This window comes from Phyllostomus hastatus, unplaced genomic scaffold (genome assembly GCF_019186645.2).
Source record: "Phyllostomus hastatus isolate PE091 unplaced genomic scaffold, TTU_PhHast_1.1 phas_scaffold_501, whole genome shotgun sequence".
NCBI classification, from domain to species: Eukaryota; Metazoa; Chordata; class Mammalia; order Chiroptera; family Phyllostomidae; genus Phyllostomus; species Phyllostomus hastatus.
Window position 1 is genome coordinate 47,462,154 of NW_025334033.1, and position 21,272 is coordinate 47,483,425.

Below are 21,272 nucleotides of genomic sequence, written 5' to 3' on the forward strand. Positions count from 1 at the left end.
TGACCCAGGCCACAGGCTGGTGCTGGAGACTTCCAGCCTGTGCCTCCTGTCACTGGCATAAGAGGGGAAAGAAATCTGCCTTTGTGACTTCCGGTGAACTGTGCTGAACTCCTGGGATTTCTGCTGCTGACCCATAAGTAATGAGCTGATTTCATGTCCAGTTTCAGAATGTAGAAATTATCCTCAGGATCTGCTTCTTTTCTCCTCCTGGGTCTAATCTATCTGAGCATGGCTCAACGAGGGAAATTCCAGGGAGGGTGAACCTCTCTCCCTTCCCCTCTCTAGCTGTGGTCTTGAATATAGTGACCACCAGCCACATCTGGCTATACAAATTTAAGTTAACCGAAATGAAATGCAACTAAAAATTTCGTTCCTCAGTTGCATTAGCTACATTTTAGTTCTTAATAGCCACATGTGGCTGGTGTCTGCCATATTGGTCAGCCCAGATGTAGAACATGCTCATCACTGCAGAGCGTTCTGCAGGACTGTGTGGCTTTGTGGCATTGCAGAGACCCTAGGGTTAAATCTTCTCCTGTCCTGCAGTGTCCTGCTCCCTTACAGTGCCATCTTACCTGTTCATCGACCCCGGGGTGCAAGCTGATTGAGGGAGGACCATGTCAGTTTTGTTCTGCTTCCCATGCCTCCTGCATGGGCTCATCACAGTGCTCACTTGTTGAGCACAAAAGTAGGTGAATGGGCAGCAGCCAAACGCGCAGTGTTTGTGGACCACAATGATCCCCTTGGGGCCCGGGAGGTTCAGGTGGCCCTATTAGAGCAAGTCATCCTATCAAAACTCCATTTTATAGAACTCATAGCCTTCTTATTTTGAAACAATCACAAACACACATGGTCCCTAAAACAGATGAAAATGAAACACCACAGATAATTGAAGATGGTCTTTAGCAAGGGCGCTGTGCTGTCTCAGAACTTTCTTACTTGGCCTCAGGGACGAGTAATTTTTAGACAGAAGCTTTGGGAGCTCTTCTGAAGCTGGAAGGCTTCCATGGGTTGGGGTAGGTGGGGCTTCTTCTGAAGCTCTTTAACCTGTCTGTTGTACACAGAGTGTTCCCGAAGTTAGTAAGCTGGCCTCTGGCACAGCCACTGTCGCATTTCTGTTGGCTCAGAGAAGGCCATTTCTAAACCAAATTAATGGCCTGCAGTTCAATGCTACAATGATGCCTGCAGCTGCCATCCTCTGTGAGCTGAGGAGGACACAGCTGGGTAACCTCCTTGTTAACAAGAAAATGTCTTTCTTGGTCCCTGTTGTGTGTGTGTGTGTGTGTGTGTGTGTGTGTGTGTGTGTGTGTGTACAAAGCCCCTATGAGGTGCTTTTCACAGTAGGCTTAAAGTGGGCAGGGCTATCTTATTTAGATCTTCAGCAGTTAGTATCGGGCACACAGTAGGCTCTTGGTGAAAAGTTTTTGACTTTGTGAATCAGTTTTGCTGTTGGGTGGGAGTTGATTGTTTTTGTAGTGTTACTCTAGTAACACTACAGACTAGCTCTGTAGTCTTACTCTGTAAGAATGAAAGCATCGTGGTTTAGTGTTAGGAGGGTGGCTCTGGGGCCAGGCCATGGGTAGAAGTGCCAGCATGGCCATGTACATGCTGTTTAATCTTAGAGAGGTTGCCTGACTCCTCCGGGCTTTAGTTTTTTCATCTGTAAAATTAAGATTGTAAAAGATCCTGCCTCATAGGGTTATTGTGAAGATTAATCTGTTAGCATATCGTAAGTGATATCTAATTATCACCTGCTATTATTCTTCTTCTTCAGACTTTAGGTCTGCTCTCAGATCCCTCTGTGACCAAGGATGAATTCCTTGTTTCTCCCAGGTGTTGGAAGGGAGATCTTTCCATTCTCGTGTGACCATGAAAACAGAGGGCATGCTGTTCCTTGGCTCCTGCTGATTCACATGGCAAAATAACCTAACAAATAGGTCTTAAAATTCAGGGTGTTACTCAATGTAAGTAGCCCTGAATTCCATGGACAAGGCGAGAATGGTGTGACGACAGCAGTACCTTAACCTGCCCTTGGCCAGCATCGGGCATGAGAACACTGATCCTACCATCTGGCCTGGCGTCTGCTGCTCACCAGGGAGAATCACAGAGCCAGGTCTGGCTGCATTTCTAGGTGGCAGCCAGATCAGGAATGGCTCTGAGGGAGTCACACTGAGGGACAAAGAGAGGATAGCTTTGCTGTTTGCAGCAACCCATGTCCTGTGCCCATCCAGGAACCTTTGGCCAAGGCTTGGCAAGCCTGCTGCATTTAGCTGGGCCTCTGGGTCCCAAACTTGCCCTGGTGCACTGTCAGTTGTAGGCTGGGAGGGCTGTGGTGGCAGAGGGGCTGGGGGTTGAGGGTGGAAGACATGTACCCCTCAGCCTCAAAGGTGGCTTAAATTCTGAAGTGGAGCTAGGGCAGGAAGCTGTAGACCCTTGCCATGCACCATGTAATTCAGAAGGGAGGGGAAAGCTCAGAGCAGGGGGTGGAGAAGAGGCCCAGGGATCTCTGGGGTGGCAGGAGCCTGGGAGACCAGGCCTGTCGCATCACGCCAGCTGGTTCTGAGGTGGTGCTGTGTGGGAAATGCCACAGCAGGGATGCTTTCCTTCACAGAGATATGCACTGCACTGGATGCTGGGGATACATTCACAGGCAGAATAGACATTTTTCTTGTCTTCACAGGGCCCTGAGTTGGGGCTTCCATTGTTAGACAAAGCCACAAATTAGTTCATCACCACAAACTGTTAAGAGCCACGAAGGAAAAGTGGGGTGTGAGAGACAAGGGGACCCGGCCTCACCTGGGGTAGTCAGGGAAAGCCTTCCAGAGATGACGGGAGCCAAAATCTGAAGTAGGGGTGGGAGAGGTAGGAGAAAGAGCAGTGTGTCCAAAGGCCTGGAGGTAGAACAAATGTGACTCCTCTGGGGAAAAAGCAAGTCGGAGTGCCTGACTGGCAGCAAGCAAGTGGTGGGAGACAGAGCAGGAAGTCCTGAGGCCAGAGACGGGGCCCTGGGGCCAGAACACACAAAGGCAGTGAGACACCACTCAAGGGCGACAGATTTGGTTCTCTCTCTCTCTCTCTCTCTTTTATTGTTGTTCAAGCATAGTTGTCTCCATTTTCCCCCTACTCCAGCATCCCCACATCCCACCCTCGATCCTACCCCCCTTTGGCTTTGTCCATGTGTCCTTTATACATGTTCCTTGACAACCCTTCCCCCTTATCCCCTATTACACCCTCACACCTCCCCTCTGGTTGCTGTCAGTTTGTTCTTCATTTCGATACCTCTGGTTATATTTTGCTTGCTTGTTTGTTTTGTTGATTAGATTCCACATACAGGTGAGGTCATATGATATTTGTCTTTCACCACCTGGCTTATTTAACTTAACATAATGCTCTCTAGATCCATCCATGCTATCATGAAGGGTAGGAGCTCCTTCTTTCTTTCTGCTGTGTAGTATTCCATTATGTAAATGTACCACAGTTTTTTGATCCAGTCATTTACTGATGAGCACTTAAATTGCTTCCAACACTTGGCTATTATAAATTGTGCTGCAGTGAACACTGGGGTGCACAGGTTCTTTTGGATTGGTATTTCAGGATTCTTAAGGTAGAATCCCAGCAGTGGAATTGCCAGGTAAAAAGGCAGTTCCATTTTTATTTTTCTGAGGAAATTCCATACTGTTTTCCACAGTGGCTGCACCAGTCTGCATTCTCATCAACAGTGCACTAAAGTTCCCTTTTCTCCACATCCTCGCCAGCACTTGTTGTTTGTTGATTTGTTTATGATGGCCATTCTGACCATTGTGAAGTGATATCTCTTTGTGGTTTTAATTTGCACCTCTCTGATGGCTAGTGATGCTGAGCATCCTTTCATATGTCTCTGGGCCCTCTGTGTGTTCTTGGAGAAGTGTCTGTTCATGTCCTTTGCCCATTTTTTAATTGTATTGTTTGTCTTCCTGGAGTAGAGTCATGTGATATAGGTTCTCAATATTACTTTCTAATACATAAAACTTTCCAAAGATGGAATTTAGAAATTGCCAGGGAGTTCCTAATTTGGGAAATGTTGAAAGAGATGACTCGTGATCATCTTCACGGGTGGAAAAGCAGAACAACTCCTTGGTAAAAGCTTTGATTTGACTTCTGACCAGTCTTGGTTCAAATTCATCACTTACAGAGATGTAACACCAGGCAAATTACCTCTCTCTAAGCTTCCTGCTTTTTAAATCTGCAAAATAGATGGTTTCTATTTCATAGGGTTGTTGGGAGGATTGATGAGATAGCTCCTGCATGTGAATCATTTAGCACAAGTGTCTTCTTTGGTTAGACTTTGTGGCTGCTCTGTTCCCTTCCACTTCTAGGATTTAATAACTTTGGCTTTATTCTGGGCTTGCTCAAGCAAACCAGTATGGTAAGTCATGGACTCACCCCTGATTTTCTCACAAGAGTAACCTCTATACCCTTTCACTTTTTTCAATCTAGTTTCTCATAAGTGACCGCGACCCTCAGTGCAACCTCCACTGCTCCAGGACTCAACCCAAACCCATCTGCGCCTCCGATGGCAGGTCCTATGAGTCCATGTGTGAGTACCAGCGAGCCAAGTGCAGAGACCCAGCCCTGGGTGTGGTACATCGAGGTCGATGCAAAGGTGAGTGTGTGCATCTCTGTCCCACCCAGGAGAGGTGCCTGAGCACTACAGCTTCCAACACAGTGCACTCCCTGTGGGGGCAGTTCAGAATGAGTCTATTTATTCAGTGTGTTATCCTATTTCCCCACCCTTTCTACCAGGGAATATGAGAAGAACTGGTCTACCTGAAGGTATGAGACTTTTCTGTCTTTAAAATACAGAGGCTCAGGCTTAGAGAGAGGCCCTGCTGCATGGCTAGTGCTATTTATTTCTGTTTTTATTTTCTAAATGGAGATGCTTCAAATGGCAAAACAGTGTTCCTGGCTTATGAATAGGGATTTCAAATTTTTGATTGAGAGATGTGTTTTATTTTCTGTCTGCTCACATGTTTAAAAATATTAAAAAACATTTGAGACATTTAAAAATTGGGAGATGGGCATCATAAAAATCTGGATGTTTGTTTTTCTCATAAAAAATTGGAAGCTTTGAGAATATTAGGTCTGTGTTTCCTCCCACAAGGCAACACATGGCTAGAGCTGAGTAGCAGCAACCTCCTTTAAAGGGAAACACATTCTCGAGTTTGTCACAGTCCTCAGCATTCCCTATGGTGTCTCCAAGCTGAATGACATCCTTGGCATACCCAGCTCACCTCTCTAATTTATGTCACTTTCCTATACCCTGTGGATATTTGAATTTGTGATTCTGGACTGCTTAAAGCCATGAAAGGAATTGTGAGAGGCTAAGCAGGCCACTCTAGAGTCTCTGATTTTCTAAAGAAAATGCTTGCCATTTTTGAACTATAAAACATCTTTGAGAACCCTTAGACTTGCATGTTTTTTAATAAACCCTGTGAATAACAATAGTAATGGAACAATTTTTCCTGAGCAGGGTGGGGGTACTTGGGAGAAGAAATAAGTAGAACATGGTATAAATACAACCCCCCACTCTCCTAAGAATAACACTGGGGAAGATGAGGCCAGTGGCCCTTGCTAGCCATTGCCCCTGTGTCGATAGAAAAGTCCCAGCCCTGTGGGCTCCCCCATGGGCCACGGGCGTGGGGTTTTCTCAGCACTCTTAGAACCAGGCAGCTGTTTTGTTTGGTGCCTCTGCTATGGAATCCAAGCGAAGTACAAAATATGCTCGCTCCTCTCCTCTTTTAGATGCCGGCCAGAGCAAGTGTCGCCTGGAGCGGGCTCAGGCCCTAGAGCAAGCCAAGAAGCCCCAGGAAGCAGTGTTTGTCCCAGAATGCAGCGAGGATGGCTCCTTTACCCAGGTGAGGCCCTGGCCGAGTCTCCCAGGCTGTTTCCTGGACTGAGGCCGAGGGGGTGGGGGGCTGCTGAGCATGGAAAGGCTCCTCCAAGCCTTGGCTTTCTGGGAAACAGCTGAGGCCTCTTTGACACCCTCTATGCTACCTTCTGGTGCCTACGTCCCCCCTCCTGGACCCTCCACACTTTCCCCTGCCAGCTGGCAGCGGGGTCTGAAAAAGCATATACAAGTCTGAGCCAGGAAACTGGCGTGGCATGGTCCTCGTCCTCCCCGCTGGCCCTCTTCATTTTTCTCTTCTGTCAAATGGAGGCTGATTATTTTTTCTTATCCTTGCCAGTTTCCATGGGCAACCCTGGTATTCCCTTCACTGTTTATTGCTACCCCTCTGTGCACCCCTTCTGCCTACCCCAAAGTCCTCAAATGAAGCAGGGATCCCTTTGAGTACAAAGTGAGCTGTGGTTCTTGGACTACATGTGGGATGTGTGTGTGGTGTGCAGTGTCTCTGTGTGTGCACACACGTGCATGCACACTAATGTGTATGCATGCATGTGCATACACTCATGTATATGCATGCACACAGATTTTAAAATTTCTTTTCAGGAAATCCTACCTCTCCTCCTGCCCTGGTTAGAACTTTGTGTAAAAGTAGCACTGGCTATGTAGGTCTTGGCACAGACTATTTCTAAAACAGGCAGAATGGGACAGTAGGGACAACAGACTGATCCTTCAGAAGCTTTTAGGCTGGAGGTGGGACACAGCCTGGCGGGCAGGAGGCAGCTGGATGAAGGCACTGTTGAATGGAACTAGGGAAGGTCACTGGACAAGGTTGAGCTGGTTACACGGTTGAGCATGGTCTGAGTCCTTGACTCCCTCTGTGCAAGAGAGCGGAGCTGGACAGAAGCAAAGGCTTCAGAGGTTTCAAAGCTTCCCTGTAACTCTGAATTAATGGGGCAAAGGGCGCAGGCTGGCCTCTGGTCCCATGGCTTTCAGGTTTCCTCTCCAGGCTGGGCCTGGGGGACTGCTGATTTCAGACTGACCCTTCAGCTTGGGAGGAAATGTGGAGAGGTGGTGGGGCAGTGATTGGGCTTCCTATTTTTAAAAGTTCCCAGCTGACTCAAATGTCCATCCGGGACTGAGGGCCACTGCATTGCACTGACTGTGGCTGCAATCCTGTGAGAGGTGCTTTTACTCATTTTCTCACTTAAGCCTTGCCCTGGGCCTATGAGGTAGGTACCATTATCCCCACTTACAGAGAATGCAACCACAGCAGGGTGCAGAATGGCAGACTGGGATGCAGACCCAGCATCCCCTCGCTCCAAAGGCCTCCGTATTCTGCTGTTCTCTGAACTGGCAGCTTTGAAGGAGGCTCTGAAGCGGGGACTGGCAGAAGGCAGTCTAGTGCTGCGGTTCGCGCACTGACCCTGGAGTCAGCCTGCCTGAGCGTGACTCTCAGCCCTGACCTTTCAAGCAAGTCATGGAACTTCTCCGGGTTATAGTATCCTTATGTGAAAAATGGAGATTACCTCCATCATTATACATAATAATGATTATTGTTATATTATATATATATATTATGCTACCATTATTTTGCTATCATTAATGAGTATTGCTATAGCTTACCTCGTAAGCTTGTGACAAGGGTTAAATGAGTTAAGGCCGGTAGTACACTTGGAGCACACAAATTGCTGTGTAAATATCTGTCGTTATTATCATCATTTCCCCCATCTCTACTCTGGTCCTGCCACTCACACCTTCCCCAGATTTTCTGGATGATGCCACTTAAGGAAATTAAAACATTTTGTTGAACCCAAATTTGAGAATTGATGAGCTCTCTCATCAATTTGTTTATTACGTGTTCTAGTGAAAAGAACACAGGTGATCTTTGTATACGGATTCGAGAATTCATGTGTCGGAGAGAAGAGCAGACCTCTCTCAGTTGAGTCTGGGGCCAAGATGGGGTAAAGGTCACAGGGAGGAGGAAAAATCTTTTTTCCCCCTTTCTCCAGGCTTGTGCAATCCTGAGTGTGTTGCTCATGAGAACGCGTGACCCCTGCCCTCCTGGGTTTGAAGTGTTTGCTGCCTCGTGACAGACAGCTGTGGGCCAGCTTTTGTTTTGGCGAGACCGGGCCGGGCCAGGTGGTGTTTGCTGGGGAGAGGAACTTCCAGATTAGTCAGGGCAGGATTGCTAAGTGAGAGGGCCCCTGAAGTTCAGCAAAGGTTGGATAGACAGTCAGGAACCCCCTCATTTGTTTGACATGCTAAGCACTGCCATGTGTCTGCAGGCTCAGGGAGGGTCACCCTGGTGGGCTGCTAGGCGGCCAGACAGCTGGCCAGTCCCCGTTCCAGTGATTGAAATGGATGTGCTTTTCCCTGTGATCAAAGACACTGCAGTAACTTCACAAAATGGGGTTGTCTCTTTGAGTGTGCGTCAGTCGCACTGACAGGCTGCCAAAAGGCTGTGGGACAGACTGCTTTTCTCCCTCTCCCAGCCTCCCCTATCACTTAGCTGGACTTTTTTTTTTTAAGACTAAAACCCAGAGATCAGGCATGTTGCTCTAACATTCTTTATAATATTGATATGCATGTATCTTGGTGTTAATAACATGTTAGCCCTGTGAATTATTATAGTAATCCAGTCTTGAGGCTTATGGAGGCAGTGAAGGGACCCGAAAGAGATGAAGTTTGTCTGGAGTAGGGCACGGCTTGGGATCACGTGACTGGGTTGGCTTTAATGGGGCTCCTGTGGGACGGAATGGTCTCTGTTTTCTTCTTTGTTTCCCCTTGTCCTCTTCCCTCCAGACCCTTCCACCCCAACTCATATAGCAGAGTGGTTGGTGCACGTTAGGTACATTTGATTTTTAAAAACCTTGATACCTACCGAGTCCACATCCCAGACCATTAAATCAGTTCTGGGAGTGGGACCCAGACATTGTATTGTTTCAAGCTCCCAGGTGATGCCAGAGTTTGGTCAAAGTTGCAAACAGCCCACTCTTGTCAGGGCTTCATCCCTCTTGGTCTCGATTGCATCACTGGAATGTGGAGTTAAGCCCTGTGGCGACCTGTTGAGTAACACTGCGGACTATGGTCTTTGTTCTTTGCTGTGGCCTTATCTGGTTTCTCTTCTGGATATCAGGAACGTGACTCCTGACATCTGTTCTACCAAGTTCTCTGTAAGCAGTTGTGTGATGCCCAAGCTGATTCACAGTCACAGCTGTAGTGGAAAGGTATTGGATCACCCCCACCAGGAAATGCTGGCTGGAGCTTCTCAAGCTTGTGCATCACCGAATGATAATGATGGCGACTTGGTGCTAGGCACTGAGTTTTACACCCATTAATCTCTTCTAGGACTTTTGGAGGTAATTGTTAATCCCTTATTTAGACTGGAAACCTGAGTTTCAGAGAGGTTGAATAACTGGTTCAAGGTCACTAAGCTAAAAAGGATTTGCACCCAGCTTGCCTAATTTCATGGCCTGTTCTCTTAACTGTTTTATGCTACAGAAGGGTCCTTGGTGTCAATGTAATTCATTGTCATCACAATTGTTATTCTAGAAATCTCCTCTTTGATGCCATGGACCAATCAGTCAAGGAGACATTAAAAAAAATTCTTTTGACTATGGAAATTTTCAAATATACAAAAAAGTAGAAATAAAAGTATAATGAATTCCATGTACTCATCGCCCAGCTTCAATGATGATGGACATGTGGCTGATTCTGTTTCATCTTATTCCATTTGCATCTTCCACTCCAAACTGGATTGCTTCAAAGCAAACCCCAGACACACTATTTTTTCATCTCACAATTTGGAGCTTTCCTATGTTCTAGGCTAAGTGCTGGTTAGGGTTAGGGAGCTTCCTACAGGAGCTTCCATGCAGAAAAGATATGGAAACATGATAAAGTAGCCAGCATATGAGATTATACATGTAAAACTTGTTATATTTCATGTGCCCATTTACAAATTGGTAATTTAGAATCCTGAGTGTGGTTTATTGTTAAAAAATGTAGAAATTAAATTTTTTCACATAAAAATCACCTTAAGCAAAACTAAAAGGTGAATGACACGTGTTAGCCTTAATGGCAAAAGACTAATATTATATAAAGGGCTCTCACAAACCAGAAAGAAAAAGATTCTAATAGAAACATGGACAAGAGATATCAACAAGCAGTTTACACAATAACAAATAGCCAATAAGTGAATGTGAATGAGGTTATTTTCCTTAGTAATTGAGGAAATACAAATGAAAATAATGACGTGCCATTTTGCTTACCAAATGGGTAAAAACTGAAATATCTGGGCTGGGTGAAAGGAAAAGGCTGCCCCCACACTGCAGTGGGGAAGATAAGTTGGCACTGACTTTGTGTGTGATGATTTTGCAATACGGATCAAAGGTGTTTAAGTGTGCCCACATCTCGAGCCTGAAGTTCTACTTCTAGGAATTTATTCTAAGTACATAGTTTAAAATAATGTGCAAGTATTTAGCCACAGGGATTTCCAAGTTGTGCTGATAGTAGCAAAAGTTTGGAAACAACCTAAATACCTAATGATAGAGAATTGCTTAAGCAAATTATGGCAGCCCCAGCATGCAGCTTGTAAAATGATGTGTTGCAGGTGTGTACATATGTGTATCTGCGTGTATGTTAGGACCTCATTAATCAAATAATTAAAGGGAGAACTACTTTCACTTTTTTCTAAATAGCAAAGTTACATACACTTTGTGAAAACAAATTCTGACAATACTGAAATACATAAGGTAGGAAGATAAAGCCAGGGATTTCATCTTCCTGAAATAGGAACAATGACATCTATAATCCTCTAGAGTTATTTTCTTTGTATGTACTTATTAGTTAGGAAAGAAATGGTATAATATCATATACCATTTTGTAACACTTTCTTAAGCTAATTATATTGTGGACTTATTTCCAGGTTAATCACGTGTACCTTTACCTCATTTTTTAAATGGCTGCCTTGTATTTCATTGTATGAATGTACCATGAATCCTGGAAATTTGGGCATTGTAACTTTTGGGCAGTGAATATTGGGTCAAAAGGACCTGCACTTTTTAAGGCATTTAATGCATGCTACCAAACTGCCTCCACAGTAGTGTTGAGCCACAATGTGGCTGATTAGTGGTGGTTATGAAATACATTCCAAGCATCTTAATTTTTTTGTGTAGATGGATTTTAGTTCTAATAACACTGTCGAATATAAAACACCATTTGTAATGTTACTTCGATGTGAAAAAATGTGTTACGTTTTCCATCTTTGAGCTCCGTGTTCTAGGAACAGTCTTTCCTGACACGGCTCTGTCTGGTACTAACACTTTTCCCATTTCTACTTGACGAATCACTGTTCCCCCACCAATGCACACACATATACACACTCTTTTATTTCTGGAAGCCACTTTCTTTTCTTTTCTTTTCTGTTCTTTTTTTCTTTTTCTTTCTTTTTTTGCATGTAGTGGCCTGGGGACTGTACTTTATCCTTTACGATGCTTTGTTCTGAAGTTGGGAGCACAAAGAAAATGTGCTGTGGCTTTTTGGCAAAGACAGTGGGCCCCCCTTGTCTACATTTCTGTAACTCTTACTGTCATATTTGCCAAAACCTAGGGAACTGCAACATATTTCCGATGTGCCTGAGCAGGCCTTGATGCTCATTTTTAGTTCCTCCTCCTCCCCGCCCCCACAGTACAGAACTGGTCTTCCTGAAGTCACCCCTGCAAGCTTGGGCCATGTGACTAGCTTGCCCTGGAAACAAACACCTGGCTTTACCACCTGGGCCTTCTTCTCCCAGATCCCCAGCTAGTATGGAGGGTATCAGTGATGTTAGGGACTGGGAGCCTTTGTTGGCTTCAGCTGATTAAGCATGGACAGGCTGGAGTGCTGCGCATCCTCATCGAGTGAAGAGATTTGTCCTATCTTTGATGAGTCTAGAGGTGCCCGAAGAGCCCAGAGACTCAGGACACTCCAGTACTAAGACCCTGGTTGCATCTATACACTGGAGTGTTTTTAGCTTCTCCAGCCCATTGGATTCCCCCAAACAAAACTAGTTCTGTTTGTTTCTCTTAGTATGACCTTCACTTCTTCCTTTATGTTATCGCTGTACTCAGTGAGTTCTTGGGTGTCCTGAATTCTGCACCTGACAGGTTGGCTATCTCCGTTTCGCTTAATTCTTTTTCTGGGGTTTTGTTTACTCTTTTATTTGGGCCATATTTCTTTGTCTCCTCAATTTGGCAGCCTCCCTGTGTTTGTTTTGGTGTATTAGGTAGAGCTGCTTTGACTCCCTGTAAAAGGCACCCATCCGGATGAATGTAGCTTCTTTAAATCCTTCATTGTTGAACTTTCATACAGTTTGATTTTCTGACAGTCTGGGTATTACTTGTTTTGAGATTTAGTTGTAGTTCCTTTTTGTGGTTGCACGAGGAGCCAAAATGTGTCTACCTACGCCTCCATCTTTACAGGAACCTCCCTAATGACTATTGACACTGATCATCTTTTCATGTGCTTTTTGGCTATTTGTTTATCTTCTTTGGAGAAATGTCTATTTAAAGCTTTTGTCTATTTTTAAATTCAGTTATTTGTCTTTATTATTGAGTTGTAAGAGTTCTTTACATTCCAGATACAAGGTCCTTATCAGACATGTAACTTACAGGTATTCTCCCCATCCTTGGGTTGATTTTTCATTTTCTTGATAATGTCTTTTAATGCACAAAAGTTTTAATTTTAATGAAACCAAATTTATCTACTTTTTAAAAGCATACCTAAGAAACTATTCCCTAATTCAAGGTAACAAAGATTTACTCCTGTGTTATAAGAGTTTTATGGTTTTCACATTTACATTTAGATTGGTGATCCATTTAAGTTCATTTTTGTACATGGTGTGAGGTGTCACACACACATGGCTAGTAATCCCAGCACTATTTGTTGAAAAGTCTGTTCCTTCCCCCCTTAAATTGTCATGGCACCCTTGTTGAAAATCAGGTGACCATAAATACAAGGGTTTCCTTCTGGACTTCCAGTTCTATTCCGTTGATCTACATGTCTATCCTTATGTCAGTGCCACACTCTCTTTATTACTATAGCTTTGCAGTAAGTTCTGAGTTTTCCTTTTCATTTTTTAAATGAATGTTGAAGTGAGTGTTTTTCTGCACCCATGTGTGGGGCCAATGCCAGCTGCCATCACCAGGAGAGTGAGGAGAGGGGAGCCCAGGAGCCTGGAGCCTGTGCTGTGGTTTTAAGTTTTGTGACAAGTATCAGTGCCCTTGGTTTGGTGTTTGCAAGGGAAGGGAAGGGTGGGGAGAAAAAGGTACAAGTGGGTAGTGGTTAGAAACTCTCTAGAATCACTAGAGAGCTCTCTAATTTTGGCAGGCTAGCATTTCTTCTTTGAATCTATGAGCAGGGAAGAGGTTTCTTTTTCAAATCAGAAACTGGGGGTTACAGCAAGTCTTGATGCCTTAGAGAAGTACTGCTGCCTGTGTGAGTCAGGCATTGGACTGGGCTTCCTCCTCTCCCTACAGTGACATAGCCTCTGTGGTCATTAAGGTTCTGAGCACATCAAGATCTGAAAAGATGTAGAAACAGGAGCCCTGGTGAGCACCAGCTAGCTGCCAGCTCCCCACGGGGACTCTACTTCTTGCCTTCCTGTGGTGGTCTACATGACATGTAATTTGCAGTGAATATACAACCTCAGTTATGTTGTTATCAAAGCAAACTTTAAATTTGTAAATGATGGCAGGGACAGGGCCTGATTCATCCCTGTGCAGAAAGGACTCGTCTAGCAAGCAACTCATCTAATCTCCTGCATATAGTGGGAGCCACCACTCTTGTCTTTTCAGTGAGAGAACTGGCATCCCCTGGGGTCACCCATCAGGTGCAGACATGTGCATTGAGATGCAGGTGGATGGAGCGTGCTTTGTGCCAAGGACACTGGATCCATTGTGTCTTGTCAGGACATGCCTACCCTGATCACTGCTCAGTCCTACTCTTCAATGGCTTTTCTCCTGCTGAATGGCTACTGAGCGTCCTTTCCCAGGTTGGCTGGCCTCATTTGCTTTGGAGCAAGCATGCAGGGTCTGAGTGCTCCCAGGGGGCATATACCCTGGTGAGGCTGTCCCCACAGTTGGTCTATTGTGGAAGTGAGAGAAGCAGGCTCCAGGAGGTGTGTGCAGCTGCTCTTCATCAAGGGGGTGTACTTGGGAGGGAAGGAAAGACAGAGGCCCGCTTCTTTGGCCTTCCTGCTGCCTGTGGGAATGGGAAGGCTCAGTGATGGGAGCTTCAATCACCATCTCTGTTGTTTTTTTTTTTTCAAATAACAACAACACTTACTTACATAGCACTTACTACATGCCAAGCTGTTTTATAAGTGCCTGACACATATTAACCTACTCAGTCCTCACTATGACCTGTGAGGTATTCAGTCCTCACTGTGACTTATGACACTATTATATGCCCATTTTATAGATGAAGAAATGGAACCCCAGAGAAGCTAACTAGCTTGCCCAGGGTCACACAGCTTGCAAGTAGTAGAGTTGGGGTCAAACCCAAGCATCTGGCTGCAGAGTTCTTGGCCCTCATCACTACTGTTTATGCCTCTCTAAAGGACATTGCATCTTTTAAAGTGGTGGTGGCTATAGCACAGCTGGGGGTGGTGACTCAGGTGAGTAAAGCTGGGAAATTATGTCCCATGGGGAATAGTCAAAGCAGCCAGAGACATTTGGTTTGGAAACCAGAAGAACCAAAGGATGGCGGGTATGACAGGGGGGCGGGGGGGAGATGACCAAAGGGATATAGGAGTGCCATCTTCAGATGTCTGTCTGCAGATGATAGTAGTTTTTTAATGAAGAGTCTCATAGAGCCATCCCAGGGTCACTGAGCAAAATGTATAATGACTCAGATTCTGACTCAAAATACACAAGAACGTTTTACAAGTAGAGCAATTCACAGATGGAGTGTCTGTGACGCAAAGAAGGCATAGCTCCCCATCCTGGGAGATGGGCAAACAGGGACCGAACGGCGTGAGCCCAGGGGATGTGGAGGTGGGGAGGCAGTGCTTCTGCACTAGGGAGGAGCCTAAACTGAAGACTCCTGGGAGGTACCTTGCACACTTTCTATGATTTTATGAGGTGGTAGCTAATGTTCAACCAGGTGGGCAGGCACACAGTAGGCCCACAGCAAACACTTACTCAGGAACCATCCAGGCACAGCCATTAATCTCACATTCAGGCCTATTGCCCCTGCACTGTGTGTGCATACACCATGTCAGGTGACCCTGCAGGTCAGTCTACTCAACTTTTTTGCAAAATTAAAGGGATCGGATTTTTTTTCCCATGTCAAAGTAGAGAGATGTATAGGAACACGAGAGGGAGGTATGAAGGCAGGAAAGCTGAATTAAATGTGAAATCAGATTCGGGAAGCCAGAAAGAGCTCCCGCCTCCTGCAGCCCACCCTTGTGCCAGCACCGGCCAGAGTTTCAGAGTTCCGAGCTAAACAAAGCTCCTGCACAAGAGGGAATCTTATTGGGCATTTTTTTAAAACGTAAAAACATATTTGATTCCCCTCCCTCACCCATGGAAATAAAAGAGAATGAATTAGGTATCGTATTTGCTGTTTACAAAACCTGGGCCATTCTAAGCACTAAACAGAGGATCAGGAGTCAAGAAAATAAAGCCCATGGAGTCCCTGAAGCCCTGATACCCAGATTTTAAAAATGTCTTAAGTGTGTGTTGGGTGGGGAGGATGGTGTTCACACTTTTTGGAAAATACAAAAAAAAAAAAAGTTCTTCATCATGTCCTTGGAAGTGTGGTAGCAACATTGACAATTAGGTAGTAGTTATAAATGTCCACCTTATTCCTAAGCAGCAAAAGTTCAATTTAGAGCAGGGTTGTAAAATCATAGAATTTGGGGTTAAAGGGGACCTCAGAAGTATCTGGTTCATCTTTTCCTTTCTTCCCCTACTCTGCCCCAATCCAGGGCTCAGGTTCCACTGACAGTTTCTCACCAATTGGTCATCTAACTTTTGCTTGATTGCCACCAGAGACAGGAAGCTTATTACCGCCAACAACAACATGCATAATTTATTTTGGGACAGTTTAGTTGGAAAGTTTTTCTCTACAATGACTTGAGAGCTGTCTTCCTGTAATTTCCATCAGATGACCCTGGCTCTAGCTGAGGGACTTTGTAGAATCCACAGAAATCCCACTCTCCACAGAAAAATTTGAAAACAGACACCATTATGTCCATGCACAATCCTGTCTTTTAGCCAACAAATATTTCTTTCTGCCCTGGCATAAATCCTTACTTCTATCACTCATTCCCATATCGTAGGGACTTCTGTCTCTCTTTCCTCCTGGCCTCTTTCTTCTGAATTCAATATGGACTGCCCTTTCCCAAACTGGAAACAAGATTTCAGGTGTGGTGGTGAACAGGTTGGGGAATAATGGGACTGTCTCTCGTTCTACCTACACTTCTCCTCTAATATGGTGTTGGCAGCCACATTATACCATCATCCATTAAAAAACATAATCAACAAAGGATCCCTTATTTGGGAGGGTTTGACATTGAAGAGTCATCCTGCTTCCCCGTCCCTCCTCCATTACATTCTGGAGGATGACATAGATACTGCAGGTAATGAAGGAAAGTCCCTCATTCCTTAGCAGGCAGACAGGCCTCCCTAGGCCTGGTGTGGAGCAGGGGACCGTGTTTACAGCCAGCAAGGACAGCTATGCTTTGAAGCTTCAGTTTCCCTCCTCCCTGCACAGGGGAAGGGGGAAAGGATGAGATCAGTGTATGCTGAGCGCCTATTCCACACCCACCACTGCTTTAGATGCTTTACCCAGCGTTGGGCAAAAGTAGGTGTACCATTGTGAGTATGCCAAATAGTTTATTGTTGTATTATTTATTAATATTGTATAATTTTCCATATGAACAACTCTAAGCCTACTTTTGCCCCCACTGTGTATATCTTACTTCATTCTGTCTTCTCAGTGACCTTCAAGGTGGACACCATTAGCCTTATTTCATAAATAAGCTCAGAGAGGTTAAATGACTTTACCAAAGTCACACAGCTTATGGGAGAGAGGGTATTTAAACGTAGGTCATTTTGGCTCCAAAGCTGTTTTTCCTCCTGCATCTTGTTGCTTCTGAGCCAAACCTGACTGAAGATGAGGAGAGCATTTGTGGGATAACCTTTCCCAAACTGAGGACAAAACACGCTCATGTACAGCAGATCAAAAGGATGACTCCATCCCTCGCTTCTGCCCACCCCTCCTCCACTGCCTTCCAGCTTTCTTCCATGGGTGAAATCACCCAGAAAAGTTAATGCTGCCATCACTAGATCCATGAATTAAAAGACCACATGTCATCAAAACAACTGGGCTATAAAAACTTTGGAAAGCAGTGTGGTCTCAAGGCTCCTTGTTCGCACAGTCCCACCTAGAAAATTTTGTACTTGTTTTTTGAATATTTCATTGTTTTTTGAATATTTCATGATAATTGCCAGAAAGGGTGGTATGAGAAGTTTCCTTTGAAACAGTGATTCTCAAAGGGTGGTCCCTGGACCAGCAACCATGGCGTCACCTGGGAACTCATTAGAAATGCAGATTCTTTGGCTGACCCCAGACCTAATGAATTCAGGAACTCCATGGGTGGGGCCCAGCCATCTGTTCTCATAAGCTCTGCAGGTAAATCTAACCACACCCAATAAGCCATGCTTGCCCACAGCTTCTGATGGAGACACATGTTCTGGGGGCCTGCAGACTCAGTCTTCCAGCAAGAGCCCCTGGCATCCCTGGGAAACACGGCTTCTTAGATTTCTCTAGGGAATGCCGACAAAGTGAAAATGGGTCTGCTCTGGAACAGAGTGTCAGCTAACTTTCATTGTGCATTGGTCTCATCTGAAGACTCTGCTAACCAATTTGGAGCAATTGGCCAATTAAAAATAAAAGGACCGCCTCATATTCCCACCGCCCAAAGAGACATAGCCACATGCCTTCGGCTTTTAGTCTAACTTTTTCCCACTAGGAAATGTTCAGGTACATGGTAGTAGTCACTTCATTTCAAGTTTGGTGGTTGCTGCCAAGGATGCTCAGTCAGACCTGTCTCTTTGCATATGGTTCACATTTTCTGTTTTACAAAAGAAGCACAAAGAAATGGGGCGGGGGGATAAAACCACAGGGTGCGAAGGGGCTGTGCCTTGGAGGGGATCCCATTTATCAGTGAGGGTCTGAGGCAGTTCAAGATAATTTTTTTCAAACAAATATAGAGCTTGAGAAAGTGTTATAAAAAAGGGAGTGGGAGCTTGCCGGAGGTAAATTATTTCAAGGATAATGAATGAAATGAGAGCCTGATACCCAGACTGTAAAAACGTAGGTCTGGGAGACGCAAAAAAATATGCCAAGGCCCTGAGCTTCATTATACTGCCTCTTTTTTTTTTAAGCAAATTTCTGAGAACACTAGTACCATGAAACGTGTCCCACACAAAGTTAAGGGAGGGTCCCACAGTTAAATAAGTTTAGGAATTACTGCAAATGATCGCATCCCCTCAGAACAGAGTCATGAATTGATTTAAGGCTCTGAGACGTTCCGCTGTCGAGACCTCATTTAATTGTAGTTAACCCAATTTTTCCAAAGTTTTTTGGCTAGAGAACCTCCACATCCTCAGTAAGTCCTAGTCACACCTCATAGGACACCAACTGCATTCATCACTGTATCAAAGTGGCGGAAGCAAAGGAGCTAGGAACAGAGTAGAAAAGTAGGCATGTGCAGGAGAGAGTGGTCTCCTAGGGAAGCACCCCTGCTCTTCACAGGAGGGAAAGCAAAAGTCCAACGACAGAGAAGGAGCTTTGGGATGTGAGGTCTGACCCCTGTCTGAGAACCACCCCCAAGAACAACCAAAGGAAAATAGGCCAGCCATTGGGTGCAGCAGAGGCCCCCATGTGGTCCCCCAAATAACTCCAGGAAATGCCTCACTGAAGCTGGAGCAAAAGCCTCTCTTCCAGCTGACTCCTTGGTCTGAATTATTTATCCCATAGCCTCCTCCTTCCCCCAAAAAAGTTCCATTTGCTGGAGATTACAGGCACGAAGAGGCAGTCAGTTCCCTCAGACACCCGCACACCTGCCACCTGCCACAGTGAGGTGCTGGTGATCAGGCTGCCTTCCCGCCTCTGGGCCTTGTTTTCCTCCTTTGTAAAATGTTTGGGTGTGGCTGGTGGTCATGAAAGTCTTCTCCAGCTCTGTCTATTCTGAAGTTTTTTGAGAGTTTGGAGATGGGGAATCTGAAAACTTACGTTGTTATGAACTAACTGTGTGACGCTTGAGCAAATAACCTCTGCTCCCTGTGCCTCTCCTATGGAAGACGCGCACCCAGGGTGGTGAGGCCCAAAGGAGAGAACGCATAGATGGCCGGTGGTGATTGAAGGCCCCTGGACAGTGCAGTAGAGGGTGGCGGTCTCTGTGAGGGGCATGGCACCCGTGGTTGTTGCTGTCCGGGTGCGTGTGTCTTCTTTGTTGTTTGTGGTGCTATCCTCCAGTTGCTCCGGACGTGCTCTGTCCCGGGAGTTGGCATTTCCTCCCTTCTCTCCTCGCCATTCACTCAACTACACCTGCCAGGTGTCCCGGAGCTGGGCTAATGTTGAGGCTTAGTAGGCTTAAAATAATTTCAGATTTTGTCTTAATTGGACAGAAGTTGATGTGTAGTATACCGCTGAGCTGTTTGTCCAAAGGACTTCAAGCCAAAAATCTCAAGTATATGAGTCAGAGATGAAATTTACTTACCTAAGAACACACTGTTTTAGAGTACCTCTAGGAACACCCGTTACATTCAACAGTATGGTTACATAGAGACTAACCTTGCTTAAGTTGATGAACAAACACAATTTGTTAAGGAAGGACCCGTCAATTGTCATGTCAGCCTTCCTGGGGTGTTCCAGAGTGGGATCTGTTCCTCTGGGGCCAGAACGGCGCTGAGTTTTGAGAAGCGTATGGTGGGATACTAGAAATGGCCAATTAATTACCTTGTTAATTCTTCTTGGCCTATGTTCTTCCTGTAGATTACCATATTTTGCTGTGTATAACACACTCTTTTTTGCTCAAATTTTTGAGGGAAAAATAAGGATGTGCATTTATACGTGGGCAGTACTAATTCTGTATCTGTATAAATGTTTTTAATTTTTTATTTATGCTTATGTGTTAAAAGTGTAACTCTAGAAAGCAATAATGATATCCATATGCAAAATAATACCCTGGAGTATGATAATCAGTTTTGTTTCTAAATATAAATAAATAAAAATGAAATTGAAAAATTAAAATGAAAGAATTTTTTCCTGAAAGTTTGAGCCAAGAATGTAGATGTGCATTATATACAGTAAAATACAGTAATCCAAAAGTTGATTAACTTGCGGCTGGGGGTAGGGGAGGTAGAACAAAGAATAAATAATCAATTTATTAATTCAAAAGAATAATTAAGTTTGCAAAGAAGGAGACTAACCTAGGTAGAATTTACACCGTGATATGTGTGTACACTACCAATTCTATAGAATTGATATCCTGATCATTTTTCCGCAGGAAGCCTTACTTCTCGCCTCTGAGTGCAATAAGACTGTTGCTACATGACCAACTTCCCCTTCCTGCACCGAAACTTTCTCAGACTCTTTGCTGATTTCAGACTGGCCCCTCCTCTGTGGCTGGTCAGAATAGGATGTTCTTCGGTTCCCATCAGAGAACTTGGCTGTGCCCTTTTTGAGTGCATAAATAGTTTGCTTGAAAATAACACAATAATACAATGTAGCTTAACTGGGTACTTAACTGTGTGAACTAAGTGCTTTATTTTCATGATCTAATTTAATTCTATCAATGATGGAGTGAGGTAGGTATTGTTATCTCCCCTTTTCAAGTAGACTGGGGCAGGCTGAGGCTCGGTTTGACTGAGAAGCTCTTCGAGGCTGCAGAGGGTTAGAGAGTTCAGGGGCTAGGTGACAGGAAGGTTTGCGAAGGATGGTGGGCTGCAGTCTGACTTTATGGCGGCTGCTTTCCGTCTTCATGTAACTTCTTTTGCTTCAAGAAGACATCTTGAAAACTCCCTGAGACAATTTACAAACACCCTTTTGATTGAAAACCATGGGTTCATTCACTTGGGGCTCTTTCAGCGAAGGGAAGTGACCTTGCTGGGCAACTCCTGCACCTCCTGCAGTCTGCTGCCCCTCCCCTGCGGCACACCTGCCCCAGGTGTGCCCAGTTCTGTGTGCTCCAGTCCTCCGAGGCAATGATTCCTCATTTGGTTCCAGTTTTCTAGGGCTTGGAAGCAGCTCCCAGCCTGAGGATTTTGTAATCTGGAGTCTATTCCTTGGAGCCTGGTCTGAGGAAAATGCTGAGGGCCCTAGGGAGAAAGGGCGGTGTTTG

The 21,272-nt window shown here is 45.0% G+C and overlaps 1 protein-coding gene across 3 annotated transcripts in view; it reads left to right on the plus strand.

Moving 5' to 3' along the window:
- The window catches only part of SMOC1 (SPARC related modular calcium binding 1), a 132,963-nt gene that overhangs the window by 57,806 nt on the left and 53,885 nt on the right, over positions 1–21,272 (plus strand). For all 3 annotated transcript variants that reach the window (XM_045822381.1, XM_045822382.1, XM_045822383.1), the window contains exons 2-3: positions 4,474–4,639; positions 5,779–5,891. In XM_045822381.1, coding sequence (XP_045678337.1) covers positions 4,474–4,639; positions 5,779–5,891 — 279 coding nt within the window. The remainder of the gene's footprint in view (positions 1–4,473; positions 4,640–5,778; positions 5,892–21,272) is intronic.